This window comes from Dryobates pubescens, chromosome 4, assembly GCF_014839835.1.
Source record: "Dryobates pubescens isolate bDryPub1 chromosome 4, bDryPub1.pri, whole genome shotgun sequence".
NCBI classification, from domain to species: domain Eukaryota; kingdom Metazoa; phylum Chordata; class Aves; order Piciformes; family Picidae; genus Dryobates; species Dryobates pubescens.
Genome location: NC_071615.1, coordinates 3,912,413 through 3,929,229, shown reverse-complemented (window position 1 = coordinate 3,929,229; position 16,817 = coordinate 3,912,413). Strand labels below are relative to the sequence as shown.

General features: G+C 41.6%; 1 protein-coding gene across 1 annotated transcript in view; it reads left to right on the top strand.

Moving 5' to 3' along the window:
- Positions 1 to 8,190: 8,190 nt before the first annotated feature.
- Positions 8,191 to 16,817, top strand: part of SDK1 (sidekick cell adhesion molecule 1) — a 443,236-nt gene continuing 434,609 nt past the window's right edge. The window contains exon 1 of the mRNA XM_054180334.1: positions 8,191 to 8,949. Coding sequence (XP_054036309.1) covers positions 8,478 to 8,949 — 472 coding nt within the window. The 5' untranslated portion in view covers positions 8,191 to 8,477. The remainder of the gene's footprint in view (positions 8,950 to 16,817) is intronic.

Sequence of the window (16,817 nt, the reverse complement as noted above, 5' to 3'; positions counted from 1 at the left end):
CAGTCAAGAGAAGTGAGTTGACGTACACAAGGATGCAGCCAAGGAGAACAGTGGTGACAAATAAATTATTTTAGCTGCTAAAGATAGGAACCTGCTGGAGAAGATTCTCTGTATCAAATAACTGGGCAGAAATGATGTGGGGCAACTTTAATTTTATGCCAGCACAGCAGTACTTGTAAAAACAGCTGGCACACTGGCTCACTCATGTTAACCTTCTTACTTCATCTCCCTGAACTGACAGTCTGGTCCATTCTTTATTTTTGCAGACTGGAGTTATGGCATCTAAGCCTGACATCTCACCTGCACTCATCAATACATCTGGAAGATTCTTGGATAACAAGTGTGGAATCCCAAAAGATTAATACAGCCAAAATGACATTAAAAGACAAGTAACAGTTTCATTATGGCAGAAAACCCTCTGCTGAAGTCCTCATAGTTCCTCATAGGCAGATCTCACTGCATTTGTATCTTAATTTCAAACACTACTAATCAATACCTTTTCATATCCTATGAAGAAAAAATAATTTATAACCAAGGTGGTCAATGCTGCAATCACTGTAAATACCCTTGTAGGTCTTATTTAAAGCTTGTTTTCTCATTTCATGACCCGTTTATTTTATACGATGGGCAAATTGTAGACTGTGACAGTAGTAATGTCACTGAGATGTTCAGTTATATCCCCTGCAGTAAGTGTAATTGCTCAAGCCCTTGTGGTAATTGTTCTCATCTTCCTCCTTGTCATCTGTTTATCATAGTGTAATAAATGAGATTTTGCTGTAAGGTTATTTCACTGGAATCATGTCAATCAACTTAGAGAACAAATGCAGGATTGCCATAATGAACTACCTCACCACCTCTGTCCTGTTGCATTTCTCAGTGAATTACAGTGCCTCAAGAATCAGCTATTTTGGGACTATGATCTCCATGTATACATTTAACATTGTTCTTCACGAATAATGTAATCTCATCACAAAATGCTCAACAGATGTCTTTGCTTATTTAAGACAAGGTGTTTATACTGCATCTGAAAATAACCCCTGTACTTGACAAATACAGATTCTTCTACAGCACTATTCAGGGGGAGCAATAACATTGTTTAAGCCTTCATAAGATCATTGTGTTTAAGCATATGTGAGACTATAATCAGTTCACTAACCATTGAACTAGCATCCTCTCTGGGTGGAACCACAATCATAATAGAGCATCTTAGTACCAGAAGATCAGGAAATGAAGAAAACTAACCCACAGAACTCACACTGGATCTTGCTTGGTATACAATGACTTCAGGGAGTTTGTTTTGGTTTTAAATATCAAAATTACTGCTCTGAAAAATATCATGAAACCTAATCGCATTTCAAAGCACTTAACATTTTATGTTCCCCCTGAAACAGATCCTGCAGAAGCAGTACTTTTAAAAGTTGCAGATGGGGTTTGGTTCAGTTCTGGAGTGTAAAAATAAAAGATAAAAAAAAGGCAGCTAACACCACACTCCCTCTAGCCTAATGGTATTCTCTGAAAGTCTTCCACCCAGTATGATCAAGTGTAAGCTGATGCATTAATGCATTTCAGTAGTAAATTTCAGTTGTAAATGAGTAGATTTCCTCTGTTCTTATGGTCTCAGGTTCCACTTGATTTGTTTTTTCACTGATCAGCTAGAAGGTTCAGCAAGTTACCATGATGGCACTTGGAAGTAAAAGGTTAGGTACAGCCGAAAGATTAAGTCTTTGTCCAAAGTCCTCCCCACTATTTATGGGGCAATTTCAGACATTCCTCAAAGTGCTCAGGTCACTTATCCCTGAGGCGTCATCTGAATCATGAAAGGGCGATCCCTGCAACCCATGGCTGGATAGCCAGACCAGCTGGTGTTTGAAGACACAGACTTCTTAAAATAAGATCTCTCTCTACACTCTAGCCAAACTTGTCTGGAGGAGAATCATTACAGCCCCTGTAGTCTTCCTCTGGGAGGCTCTAAGAATGTTTTCAAACGCCTACATTTCAAAAACGCAGAACCTGTTGTCTTGATCCTTTATGTTACTTCGCTAACTCTCTACTCCATAAAACACAGCAGGGCAACGTGGCGAGGTCATTGTGAATTTCTTCTAATGGCTAAATAGGAAAGTCTATTGTACTTTGGGATAATTCAGAAACTACACTAGCCCCTTCTCCTAACTGCACAGACATTGTCCATAGCAGCTTTACTGTATTTGAACATAAACACAGCTGTGCTACAGCTCTATCAGGGTATCTTAAGACTCATGAAAGCTGTGAAACATTCAAATCTATTCACCCTGTCCCTCAACTTCTACCACTGTGCCTCAGAACTGTACCTTGTCTGTTCCTGGACTCCCAAGCACAATGATATTAAGCAGCAAGTGAGGGAGTTTAAATTTGCTAGCACTTCTGAATTTAAAATCAGACCTAAGAGGTATATAAATCCAATTCTAATTTCTTTTATGTAAATTCAAACCACATAGAGAAAGCAAAAATCTGTCATTCTGTTTGTTTTTTGGGGCTTTATAACCGACACCATATTAAGTTATTTAAGCCCAGTAAATTTAATGGGAGGTATTTTTGTTCTTGCAACACTGTTCACTGCAGAAGATACTTCCAGAAGTGGGGTGAAGTCATTGTTTAATGTCTCCCCTGAGACTTCCAGCTATGTAATATGATATTTCTTTTGTCTTCTCTTCCATGGTTTCTTGATGTAGAAGCATATTTACACCATAAAAGCAAAGCAGCTGGCTAGTGACCTCTGGGAATATACCCCTGTTAAGGAAGATTTTAGCTCCTCCCAATAGTTTACTGCATTCAGGATTATTTAATAAACTGAAACCCAATCCCATTTGAAAGTACCTTACTTTCTACTCACATAGTCTTTGTCTTCTAAAGCTCTGTTCCCCTTGGGAGAAAGGGAAAGGCAATATAAAAATCTTCTGGGACAACCATGTGGTAGTCAATGCACTTTAGTGGTGGTGCTTGCACTTTGTTTTTCAGTGAAAAAAAAAAATGGAAGCATAGGAACAAACCACCAAATTGTGCTTTCAGGGTACCCACATTATCTGTATTTTTACAGGAAAATCTGCTATGTAAGAAAAGATTAATTGTTCTACATCACTTATGATGAAGATCTTACTAGAATATTAACTTGTAGGTTGCAATAGTATATTATGATTTCATATGTTAAAGTCTTCGTGTGTCTCAACATTTCAATTTCAAAGGTTTTGGGTTTTTCTTTACCACTTGAGCTTTTCAAGTAGAGTAAGCCATCATCCAAGAAAGTGCACTGGTGGAAATATAGCATAAATCAAGATTAATCAGTGACCTATTTATTGTTTGGTAGAAGAACAAATACAGGATAATTAATTGGCTTACAGGACTGAAATAGGCAAGCAAACCATAGCAATCACCTGCATGAAAAAAACTTCACATTTGGTGCAATCTATACCCCAGCTGGGTACCACCCATTGACGACTGTAAGCAGGAGGTACACAAGATGAAAGCAACCTGCTGCGTCTCTCAAAAAGGCATATAAAATTATTTCTACTGGAGAATGCTCTCTCTAAAGGAGTTTAGCTAGTTTAGAGTTGCATGCTGTATCCTAGATGATACAAAGTCTTGTAAAAGGAAACTAAAAATCAAGGCCATACAACATTAGTGACATATTCCTCTGGAAGTAGTTGCATGATTCCAATTTCTTGGCTAGAAAGCTGTCTTTCACTAAATGGCCTATCTTGAGTAGCAGACCTTTCTGTTCCTTTCTCTTTTGTCTACTGTCTCACCACTTAGGTAAATAAAATGTCCCACCATTCTGTACCAATTATATCAAAGTCTGTGCCCTTTGAAGACTTACTGTATTTGCACCTCAGTGCAGAACGCAACCATTAGGAAAAAAACCTCTTTAAAGTCATTTTCTTCACCTTTAAATGAACCTGACTAAATTATTTCTTCGTTTCTTTTAAAATTCTTGAAAGCCCTTCTCTCCTTTCTTATGTCTTTAGGAGCATCAGATTATTTATTTCTGCTTTTTCAGGTGGAAGAACTGTGCTACTAGTCTTCTTGCTGTGTGTTTAACAGTTAAGTTCCTCACTTGTTACATGCATGCAGAAGAGTGAAGAAGCAAGAAGAAAGATAGTAAAATGGTGAAATGTTTTTACTAGATAACAAGACTGTTGATTATTTGGTTGTTTTTCTCTTCAGAACACTACTGTGTACAGTTATTGCAACCAAGGGAAAAAGAAGAAAAAAACCACTACAAATGTTGCCCTCTCTGACCTGTCGAATATATTCCTGTTGAATATAAGGAAATAACAAACTGAAAATATTTCACCCAGGATATGGAGCTGGCTACTACAAAAGACACGACCACATTTAAATAGCTTTAAAAAAATCCAGGCGTGAAAGATGAAAACAGGTTAGTTTCCTTTTCTCCTGTTTGCACATTGAAAGTGCTAGAGGAAAACATGTCAGTTTCAAAAGGAAACAAGCTTTCAGTAACATTCAACAAGGTAAAAGAAATTAGCACTTTTGTAGCATCTTGGGTTTGTAATGTAACAGTTTGACAATGGCTCTTTCAGCAGACTGTAAACAATAATAACATGACCACTACAAATTACCTCCCTCAGAATGTTTAAGGAGGCACCAAGTAGTTTCTCAGAGATCAAGGGGAGATTGAAATTGTGAATTTCAATGAGCTTGAAATTGACCTAATTGTGGCCTTCCAGTATCTGAAGGGGGCCTACAAGAAGGCTGGGGAGGGACTTCTTAGGATATCAGGTAGTGATAGGACTAGGGGGAATGGAATGAAGCTGGAGGGGGAGATTCAGACTGGATGTGAGGAGGAAGTTATTCACCATGAGAGTTGCAAAACCCTGGAATGGGTTGTCCAGGGAGGTGGGTGAGGCCCCGTCCCTGGAGGTGTTTAAGACCAGGCTGGACGAGGCTCTGGCCAGCCTGATCTAGTGTGGGGTGTCCCTGCCCGTGGCAGGGGGATTGGAACTAGATGATTCTTGTGGTCCCTTCCAACCTTGAATGATACTATGATACTAAATCTTAAACTAAAATTTCCATCAGCAACCCTATCTTCATTTGTTGATAGGACTTAAAAAAACTAACCACCACACACACAATAAAACAGACTTCCCATTTCCAGTTCAGGGTAAATCAGTCCCACCCAAAATTAGTAGTTAAATAAAATGCTGCAGTAAATTAACTACCATTAATAGCACAATGGGAGCTACAAACAGATTGTTACTTCCTTGAGGTCATCTCTCCATACAGCTGAGTACAACCTGGGTTCACTTTGCATTGTTCTCAAAAATGGAGATATTGAGGGGAAAATCATAAGCACTGGGTGCTTATCTGCAGATAATTATTCATGTGGCCTACACACAGGAAAAGGAAAAGCGTGGTGTGAGAGATACAACAGAATCACCATTTACACTGAAGAGATGACTGTTGAAGTACGTCTTCTATCTCTACCAGGCGAAGGCGACACAACATGGGAAGAATTTAACTACAGCAACTTCTTGAGGCTAGGAACAACGTGCTTTTGCATAGAGGGGGGAGCAGAAAATGGACATTGCAAACCTTAATGATGTGTTAGATACTAGAAGAAACAGGCACCAGTGTAGGTGAGAATCTGGCAGACAAGATTTGCCAGTGAGACACAAAGGGAATGTCAAGAGGAAAACCCAGCTGGTACTTCTTGTGGACTCGATGGCTGGGCTAGAAGTGGGTGCAGTGGAGGTGCTTGTGTCACACGCACAAGGTGGACATGGCCGAAGCACTCATAAATGCTGTCACATGTACCGGGGTGGTGAGGAAGCAGTGAAGGCACTTTATCATTTTAATGCCTTAAAATACCAAAGGCACGAGAAAAAGGTGCTTTATTGAATAACATCAGAAACCCGTCATGCCAGCCACTAATAAACCCCCCCAAATGACCTTGATTAGATGTGATAATTTACCGTGAGTGCCTGCATGACTCTATCGTAAGAGACAGCTTGTCAAAGAGGAAGAGTGAGAAGAAGCAGGCTGCCAATCTTCAACTCAAACACTCCCTAAACTCAGTCAATAAAACCACACCGAGCTCAGAAACTTTGCAGCCCTGCCAAGCTCGCGGGCTGAATTACACGCACCACACAAAGGACAGGAGATTGAAGGAGGGGGTTAATTCGTAGCTCCGGGCTCGCTGGCTTTATCATATACCTCCTAATTTCCCTCGTTTGCTAACAAAAAGAATAGCTGCTGGGAGCGCACAAGCCGAGGCAGCCGCACCCCAGCCTTCCTGGGCGTGCCTGGCATGCCCCCTGCCAGCAGCAGTCACCGCCGCCAAGGCAGCGACAGCGGCAGAGGCAGCGGCGGCGCGTCACGAGCCTAGGGGGCGCCGCGAGCGCGGGAGAACGTTCGGCACGGCGCGCACGCGCGCGGAACAGGCTCCCCCCTGGGGACGCGTCCCCACGGCAGGCCCGCAAGCGCGCGGCCGTTAGCGGTCGCGGGAACGCGGGACGAGCTGCCTATCGCCGCGCGCGATCGCGGCTCCTACGCGCGTCCGCCCCACACCACCTCGGCCTCCGCGCGCGCGCTCCTGCTGTCCTATCAACGGCCTGGAGGGAGGAGCGAAGAAGTGTTCGCGCGGCAGCGGCGGGCAGGTCCCGCGCTGGCGGCCGGGCAGCGCCTGTGTCTGTGCGCGCGGCTGTGCGCGCGGCTGTGCGCGCGTGCTGGGGGGCCCTCTTCATCCGGCGTCTGTGGAGAGCCGGCGGACAAACCTGTGTTGAAATATCGTCCCCCCACCCCCAGTCCTGACAGTTACACACATGTACCCTCCCCATCCCCATCCCCATCCAGAAGCTCCCTCCCTCCCCAGCCTCGTGGAGGAAGTGCCCTCCCCACAGCCCCAACCCCATTGAGCTGTAGGTCAGGGGAAAGGGGGATGAGGCACGGCGTGTGTGCGGGGCGGGATGTGGAGAGACATGAAGGGAGACGGGAGGTGAGCCAGCAGGCGCAGCAGCCGGGGCGGGGAGTGTGTCTGCCGCTTTGGAGGGAGGTGAGAGGGGAGCGAGGACGCTGGGCGGAGACGGAGAGGTGGGAGTCCGGGAGGGATGGGGGTGAAGTGCGAGCCGGCTTCCAGGGGAGGGTTTAAACCCGTGCTGGTGAGGAGGGGAGGCGAGAAAAGTTCAGGCTGGCTTTCGGGGGAGGAGGGTGGATAGCTGATAGGATTTTTGTTTCATTAACTTCGCTCTTAGGTGCTTTGTTTTTAACTTGCGTGTATCCCGGGTGCACTTCTTTTATAACTACTCTTATCCTTTCTGCTTTATAAGGGAAGGGGGGAGGGAATCTCCCAAGAAACTTTCCCCTTTACAGAAGGCGGGATTGAAACAATACCCCATGCATTGTTCAAATGTGAAACCTTCAGCGCTTTGCCCTTTTTTTTTTTTTTTAATATATATATATAGGGTTTTATTGCCGCCGCTGCTGCTGTTGTGATTGCGCTTTCCCTCTTGTGTTTACAGCTTCTGTTGGGGAGAGACGCTCAAAGGAAGAATCAGGATCCCTGGGCTGCATAAACAAGGAAAGCAGGAGTCCATCTAGACTAAGCTGGAAGGATTTCACCTTACTGCTGTTTGTTTGGGGAGATTTTCCCTCCCGCCCCCCCGCCCCGGACACTATTCAGCTGAGGGTTTGTTTCGTTGCTGCGTCCACAGCCGGCCAGGAGCAGAGCGCTTTACATGTTAGAGGTGATTTTTGTGATCTCCCTGCAAGAGACAGCTCAGCACTAGTCTTCGAGAAGGAGGGAGATGTGATCAACTGAGGTTTTCCCTACCTCCGGCTGGACGTGAGAGTTCAAGTGACATCGGCACTGGCCTGTGGCTGACTGCACAGCGAGCTGGAGTCACAGCCAGAGCTGCTCAATTTACCTGCTCGAGGACCCTTCAAACCCTTCTATTGACGGTACAGATTTGTATCCAAAGGAAAATCGGATTAATATAAACTATGCAGAGCTTTGCAGGGATATCTGGAGACTACCCTGTCTGCATGGCTAATCTTGAAATTGTCTGAAGTAAATCCTTAGTGCAAGGAATAGCGAGACACTTTCAATTAGTTTGGTGGTTTGTTTTGGTTTGATTTTTTGTGGGGGTTGTGTGTTGGGGTTTTTTTTTTTTTTGGTGGTTTTTGTTTGGCTTTTTTTTTTAACCTTCTACGAGAATTTAACACTTCTGTCGCAAGGGGTTTTGCAGGAGAATGGGACACATGCTGGAAAACTCACCACGCTTCATGAAAGCCGCGGGGGTAACAGTTTCCATCATCGTTGCGGTATGAAAGGTACTCTTTGGATTGTCTGCTGGTGGCTAAGATGGATCAGTCTCTTTCTGTTTCTGTTAGCGATGTGCTGAAGGATCCGGATTTACTGAAATACTGACGCCCATAAACTTAGTCCCTCTCTGCTGAAGGCATTGGATGTGACAGTGCAGAGAAACATGTGTTTCACATTTCTGACTGGTTGTTTTGGTGCAATCAATACCTCCACGAGAAATACTGACTTAGGTGGCGATGGTCATACCGGGAGGCACACGGAGGGCTGCTTTCGGGTGGCATGCAAAGTGAGCACAAATCAAGGAGCCCGCTTTTCCTGTGAAGTGGGGGCTCCAGCTCCCCCCAAACTCCGGGGCAAAGGCAGCGGGCGATATGCCCACCCCACCGCAAAGCGCCGGGCTGCGGGGTGCGGAATGAGCAATGACCGGAGCGCTGTCAGGAGTGGCAGGCACAAGGATCGGATGGGGATCAGTGAGGCAATAACGGTTGAAAAGAAGGTGGATCGCGAAATCATTGCCCGAAGGAATAGCAGGCGAGGCGGAATGATGATAAAGTTAAACTTCTGTTTCATCTTCTGTCGGGGATGGTGGGCGTTTCTGTTGCTTCAGCTCCACATGTTGCAAGCACTGGCACAAGGTAGGGCTAGAGACGTTTTTTGTTTATAGCATTGCTGCATCTGCTTTCTGAGAGGGATTCTCGCTCGGTTACAGAGAAACCCTTCTACTTTATCCTTATCAGAGGTAAACTGCAGAATTCACAGTGAGCTGATTTCATGTAGGAATGGCCGTTTCTTGCATACAATCGTTTCTTTATGGACTAGGGATTTGCAAACTGCATCTACATCTTTCTCTCCCTCTCATCCTATCCTTCCCCTATCCCAACATCCCACAGAGAATCAAAAGCCCTACCAGGACCAAAACGGCTTTTAAAAATTTACTTAATACATCCTTACATTTCTGTTCTTTCAGGCAGCAAAAGAGTTAACTGCTGGATGTCTGTGTGTGTGTGTGTCTGTGTGTGTGTGTGTTTAAAAACACTGTGCACTGAGATAAGTTATTGGGAGAAGGGGAGTCATAAATCCGCCGACCAGAACTAAATCAGGCATGTCAAAGGAATTCTTTAAACATACGAGTACTATTCTATGTGAACCTCGTTTCGAGCATTGTTCGTTGCTTTTGGATTGCCAAGTAACATTTACCCGAGACAAAAACTGCAATTGATTCGTATCTGAGCGTTTCCACATCAGAGCTCCTGGCAGTCAAATGAGTCACTTGTAAACGAAGGGTCAGAGTCGACCAATAGACTTTAAATATCAAGTGTCAGTCACTTTGCATGTAAATTCCCTTCTCAAAAAATTGCCAAATGTAGCCTAATTCTTAATAATCCTTTGACAGAGTAAACAATCAATGGCAGGCAGAGGCATTACAGTTGGCTGCGCCAAATAACACACTGAACAAGCGCAGCTTTCACTTTTCTTTGCTGGGTTGAGTTTTATTGCTGTGTGCATTGTCTGCCTGAAGTGGTATGTGTTGGACAATGCAGAACTGTGTCGTGTGGGCCCATGAGTTAGTTATTAAAAGCGGAAGTTAATGCTCTATGAAGGGGATTGGTCTTTGTGTTTTAGATCTTTGTTTTCAAGTATTTCATAGGGAACAACGGTGCATTCAGTTTTAATAACTGGATGGGTTTGTGTGCAGAGGAAGAGGGGTTACAAGCCAAGTCTGCTGTAGTTTGTCTCCTCAGGGTTTACTGCTGCATCCTTGGAAAGTTTGGAGCCGCAGGATACAAAAGAGTTTCAATCCAGTGTTTAATAATGGACTCCTCCCTCATAAACCTTTCTCAGTGCTTTGTTTATGCTGTCATCGTTACTCACAAACTACTTATGCTGAGGCCTGCAAGCCCTAACAGGGTATTGTTGTTCTGAAACAAGACATACCTGAAATAATTCACTCTGCAAGTTCTCATTCATGCACCCCCTCTTTTTTTTTTGTTCCCCCCCCTCCTCCCCTTTTGGTAGTCGGTGATAGATGCCAATGTGATGCTTCCTTTTGGAAGACAAATGCTGATGATTCTTACTGTTCACATTAAAAATGCAAATATTTTCATATAAGGCAGTTTTAAGTGACCCAGGCATCATTTCAGATGCCATGGAAGGCAGTTTTTGGTGGTTTAGTAGTAAACTAGCTATTGGATGGGATTAAAAAGTGATTTGGAACTCTTGTTTAGCACACAGTATGGAAATTTTTTTCAGTGGCACATTTCAGATTACTAAGCATTTGCAGTAGTATCAGTGTTAGGTAATGTTTCTCTAAGGGGCTTATGCAGTGTTTACAAACTGTCCTGAAGAAAACTCCTACCACCAAGTTAAGTTTTCCTTATCAGCATTTAACAGGGGGAGGGGAAGCAAAGAGAATAAGATACATTATTTCTAAGAAATATTGATGCAGATAAAGGCATTGAGTTCAGAAGACACTGAGCAACAAAATTCTGTAGCACAGAAACAAGAGGTGTTTTAATTTTTATATCAATGCACAAAATGCAATTTTCAGTTAGTCCTCTGGAATTCTTTGACACGTAAACCAGCATGGAGGTCTTAATGGAGCAGAGTGCTTCTCTTGGGTTATCACAAAACTTGTATTAATTTATAACTTACAGTTCTTTCTGCACTCTGAATTCTAATGGCTTCTAATGCATTCATCATTTTTATGCAAAAATTTACTTTAGAGAGAAGATGACAATTTTTGCAAAAGTCCTTCATGAAAATGGAAATTCTGCTGCAGAAAGTTTTTAATGGAATGATGTGGTCATATGCATGAGAGAATTACATGGCTCCAGTCCTTTTTACTTGATAAAAAAAAATGAACATTCTAAATATATGAGCCTCAGCTATTTTGAATGAATCATAATAGTATGCTGTGATGAGCTAATGTTTCTCTAATAACTATTTCAGCATTAAAGATGTAGAAATATTTCAGGCATACTAAAATGCAGGTTCTTAGTTCATAGGAAACAGATTAGATAATGTCTTTGAGATTAAGCATCTTATGCTGTAAGATGAATGGAGGAAAAGGTTGGAAGCTGCAACAAGTTGGCCAAATATTCTGTAGACTTGAGTGCTCATCTATGTGAAAGTGGGTCTAGAGGTGAACTGCAGACAAAACCACTTGTAAATTCGTTTTGTACTTAGCTCCTCAGCTCTTCTGTCTTCCGGTAGTCGTGTTACATAATTAGATTTAGTGATTTATTTGATTTCTTTTCCCTTCTCAAAGTGAGTTTAATTGTTATGAAACATACAGGAGGCTATTGTACTGAATAGTGAATCACTCTCTTCAAACTTTAGTATTGCTAGTGCTGGCTTTCTCAGCATAGGAGTGATTTTCTGGGTGGAGGAAAGATACAAGCGGCAATGGTTGTGGCCTGTCCCTTGAACTCAGAGCCCTGGAAGGGTGCTCTTTGTGATGGCTGCAGAGCTGCACACATGCCTTGTAGAGTGGGTGTGTGCCTCACCAGGGTTTCTACACTGATCCATCTGTAAATGGGAAGCTTGTCAGAAGAATCAGCCTGTAAGAGCCTGAAAAGTGTTGTACGTTTCTTTGTGTACTCAGTTCTTCATGCCTGCTAGGCTCTGCCATGATGCCTCTTCTCATGGCATTTTTGCTAAATTTGAGCATTAGGTGCTAGTTAGCCTCAAGTCATTGTGTGTCATCAAATAGTGATGAGATGCTAATTGATAATCACTATAATTATCAAATTAGAATTTACAAGGCGATGGTAGAAGTGAGTCACTTCCACCCAGTAACTCACTACTGTACTTGGAAGAACATTATCCTGCAGTGACCTCTAGCTCAGTGATCTAACATGCCTGGGCATAGGCCTGTTGGGTACACAGAACTCTTTAGGGTATCAGGTAGTGCTAAGACTAGGGGGAATGGAAAAAAAATAGAAATGGGTAGATTCAGATTGGATGTTAGGAAGAAGTTCTTCACCATGAGGGTGGTGAGACACTGGAACATGTAGCCCAGGGAGGTGGTGGAAGCCTCACCCCCGGAGGTTTTTAAAGCTAGGCTGAATGTGGCTCTGGGCAACCTGATCTAGTATGAGGTGTCCATGGCAGGGGGGTTGGAACTAGATGATCCTTGAGGTCCCTTCCAACCCTAACAATTCTATGATTCTATTAACTCATTGCAGGATTGGAATTTATTAGTTAGGTATGAGATTAACAAACACTGATGCCTACTGACATACAAAATGTTTACTAAAATAGAGAATATTTTTATGGAAATAGAAAAATTCTGCTTATTTAAATAGGTTGGAAGTTGCCAGAGGCTACTCTATATGTATCTAAATGGATTTAAGTACCTTTCTGATGTCTTATTTTTGTTGACAGTGAAAGAATACTTAGAAAACATACTTCTTTGGATTGATGGCTGATGTTCAGAATGATTGTAACACTGATAAAAGCAATGCAAAGCTTTAAGCTTCTCCAGCAGGAGATGGGTATCTTTAAATATGAAGAGAAGCTTATCTGATTTACTTCTTTTTTTAGTTTTGCAGCAATGGAAGTGTAATCTTTTTATGTTACTTGATCAAATCCATAGTTCAGAATTCTCCATTTACCTGAATGTGCATTTAAGGTGGTATTGATATCTCATATGATTCGACAGATGCTGTGGCATGGAAGATAGAAGAAAATGTTTCTGGGGCTCAACTCCTAAAATTCAAATATTTGTTCTGATGTTTGGGTGGTGTTTGATTGGTTGATGGGTTGGACGCGGTGATCTTGAAGGTCTCTTCCAACCTGGTTTATTCTATGTATTCTATGTATTCTAAATACAATCAGTGCAGGAAGTGGTTTCCAAGCAAATTTCAAACTACATTAGATCCAGAGATGATAAGCAACTTGCACAGAGTATTTAATTGTTGGAAGGACAAAAGGACAGTTAAATGTGAGGGCAATACTAACTGAAGAGTGGAAAGTATTCTGAATGAAATGTAGAATGATGCATTCCTAATTCCAAGAGATTCTGCAACTGTTTATTGGAAACTCATTAATTTGTATTGGATTTACCTCTTGTGCTCCCTTTCTCTAGATGGACGTTTCAAGTATGTGCTTGTTTTTAAACAGGTGAATTCTTTGTGTGTATAATGATAACTAAAAAATGGATTTGGAACAGTAGGAATGAGCCTTATCTAAATAGTAATGGGGTAGAGAGGGTTGGCCATATCATGTTACTTCTAACTCTGCCATGGTAAATGGCAGAGTAAATGGTAAATGGTTTATATGCTTACATTTTGCTGATAAATTACTTATTCTCAAGACTTCTCAAAGTAGGTTGAACATGTTTCAGACAGTTTCTTAAGAGTGCAGTGTAATAGTACTATTAGAAGTGAAGGAAGACCATATGTAATAGGTGCTTATCAAGGCTGTTTTCATGCATTACCAGAAGTTGCTTAGACCAGGAATGACCTAGGTATGAGGAGAGAGGTTGTAGCAGTTAGGTTGTGTGAATTTCACATCACTTAGGAACAGGAGGCAGTCTGTGTTCAGGGCTCATAGTCCTTGATAGGTTGTTTTGGGAGTTTCTGTCACCTCTGTGACATATGTGGAATAACAAATACCTGAAAGATTTCCTATCTGATTAAACAAGCCACAGAAACAATCGTACTGATAATAAGCAATCTTGAAGTCAGTTGTTAGGAAACTGTTAAGTGAAAGACTTGGGCTCTTACATACCTCAGAGGGAGTATTTTTGTTTAATTTTTTTTTTAATAGTTGTTTTATGGTTCTTATCAACACAAGTCCTGAATGCACCTTGATTCAAATACAAGATTTTCATAAATTTAGCAACTTTCTATACCTGAACACCACATTCTGAATGGACTTTTTGTTGCACTCAATCTGGGGGCAGACTGGAGGCAATTAGATTCCTCATGGTGCAAAGTCCTATTCACGCTGAGTTCATTGCAGAAATAACCCTTCCTTTCTCCTTCTGCATATGTACATGCATAACATGTGTTTAAATAGTTGGGGTTTTTTTATGAACAAAATAATGATTTGTTGATGTTTTAAAATTTGTGTGTTGTAAGATTTGTGCAGAGTTTAGAAAATGATAGAACTAAGGTAGCCTCTCGAATCTGAATTCTGGATGCATGTGCGTTATGCCCCAGTTTAAATACATATTACTTTGCGGTCTACATTGGTCAGAACCAAGTCTGAATACTGCTCACTGAGTAGTTTTCAGTATTTTGTTTGCTTGTCAGTGCTTGGCTCCATCTTTCAATTACTCCAAATCTTTCAAGTTCAGCATAAAATGACTTTTGTGTGGACTAAAGGAAGAACTGTTAGCAGCTATATTGTGGCATTTGACTAGACTACTCACAGTTATTACAGGTGGAAAGCAGGTGATTAGTGAGACTGGGTTTCTATCTCTTACTACTGAGTGTGCCTTTTCTAGTGAATAAAGTCTCTTCACTCCCCGTGTCTCAAAGCTGACCCTTCACCACCCATATAGCTCATGCAGAACAAAAATGTAACTCCATGAAAGGTCTCTTCCTGAAGAAGTTGGTTTCTGGAGTTTATGCTGCCAGTGCTGATGTTGGTCCTGTTACAGACCATTTCAGACAATTTTGTCAGTTTCATTCCCTGGGACTTTTCTGCTCAGTGGCCTCACATGTAGCCTAGTTCAATTTATTAAACTCGAGGTGTGTGGTAGTTGGTGTTATTTCTTATGGGAAGTTGGTTGTTTTCTCAGTTTATTGGTTATAAATAGGTGTTAAGTACATGCAATGAAGTTTTTCTCACGTAAGCAAAACTTACCAGTTCCTTTGTGGACATGGTCTTTGAAATGTCACAGCCCTAAACTTCCAACAGGTTCTCTAGGACTCAGGTCATGTAGCATTTACAGCATTCAAGGGGTTACATGGCTGAGGAGGAAAGAACCCTTTATTTCCATGTGCATACTTAGTTAATTCCTTTTAAATATATCTGACTGGTTTTGTAAGATCTATTCACTATACAAATTCTTGGCTTCTAGACATACACGGTATTTATATACTGTATCTACAGCATTACTAGGTTTGGTTTACTGAGAGATTTTTTTGTTGTTGTTCAGCCCTTTGTATGAAAAATGCTAAATCTGTTACTAGAATATATACCAGTCTGTTGCTAATCATATATTTTAGCTGTAAAATGCCCCCGAGTTGTAATACAAATGACACCCTTACTGATATTAAAACAGAGATCTAGGCTTTTTAAGGGAAGTGTTTTTAAATCTAATGTTATCTGTTTAGCTCCCTGAACTAGCTCAAACGGGGTTCACACAAGCATCAGGGACAATGCAAGAGAGGTGATGGGAATGCATGGCCAGGGCATGACCCTGCAGCCACCACTAAGATCAGTTCAAATTGTCTGAGGGTTTTTGCTCGTACACAAGGGCATGCACACTGCCTCCCTTCTTATAAACCTGTGGAGGCCACTTCCTGGGTAGAAAATAGAAAAGTTATTGCTTTCAAAGGAGTGGTTTAGAAGACTTAACTTTGCATGTATTCTTGGAAAAACCCTTTCAGTGAATTTCTCCCTCCATTAGATGGAGTCTTCCTCGAGAAAGTCTCCCTAAGCTTTTATGTTAAGTGCTAAAGTTAGGTAATATGAATATTGCCCTAATCCTCTTAGATTTCAGTTCTGAGGACCAATAAGTTTTTTCTTGAAAAAGGAAACTTTGTAACTTAAGCTGCAAATCCCAAAGGCATTACTTTTGACCATTTGTATGTAATACGCAGATTCAGCAGGTTAAAATGGTGGTGTGAGCTCCAACAACTCTGATAAAAGGAAGTCTCTTTATGCAAAATGTGGAAGTGGATTGTACAATCTTGTGTCACACCATCCAGATAACTTTTGAAGTGTCATTTGTGATAAACGAGAAAGCATTTTCAGTTTTTAAGCAGATAACTTGAATCTTTAATCCTGTTTTTCACATTTCCATGCTCTAGTGCGGCAGCCTGAAGAGAAAGTTGATTCTGGTAGATAAATCATTGTCCCTTAGGTCTCTTTAAACCACTTTATGGTCTTTCAAGCATAAGCCATATATTTTTCTAATAAACTCCTGCATCTAACAAGTTACCTAAAAAATCATTTGTTGAGTATAGCCCTCTTGGACCAGAAAGTAGGAAATAATGATACAGGCCTCCAGTATATGTTGCCAAAATAGTCCCACCCAAAATGGAAGTTTGTAACTGATGAGATGACACAAAGAAACAGACAATCTGGTAGACACTGCTTTCATCCTCAGATTCCCATTTCTCTAACTTTGTATATTTATTATCAGAGAATGTTGTGGCTTTGGTGTGTGATTTTAGTATTGAGTGAAGAGATCTACTTGGTAGCAAGGTTCCCTTTTAAGGGAAGGCACTATGAAAATAATGAAACCATAATGCAAATACTTCAAATGTTTACACATTTAGAAAAAATACATTTGGATGTACCCATGCTGTTTGCTCACCTAACA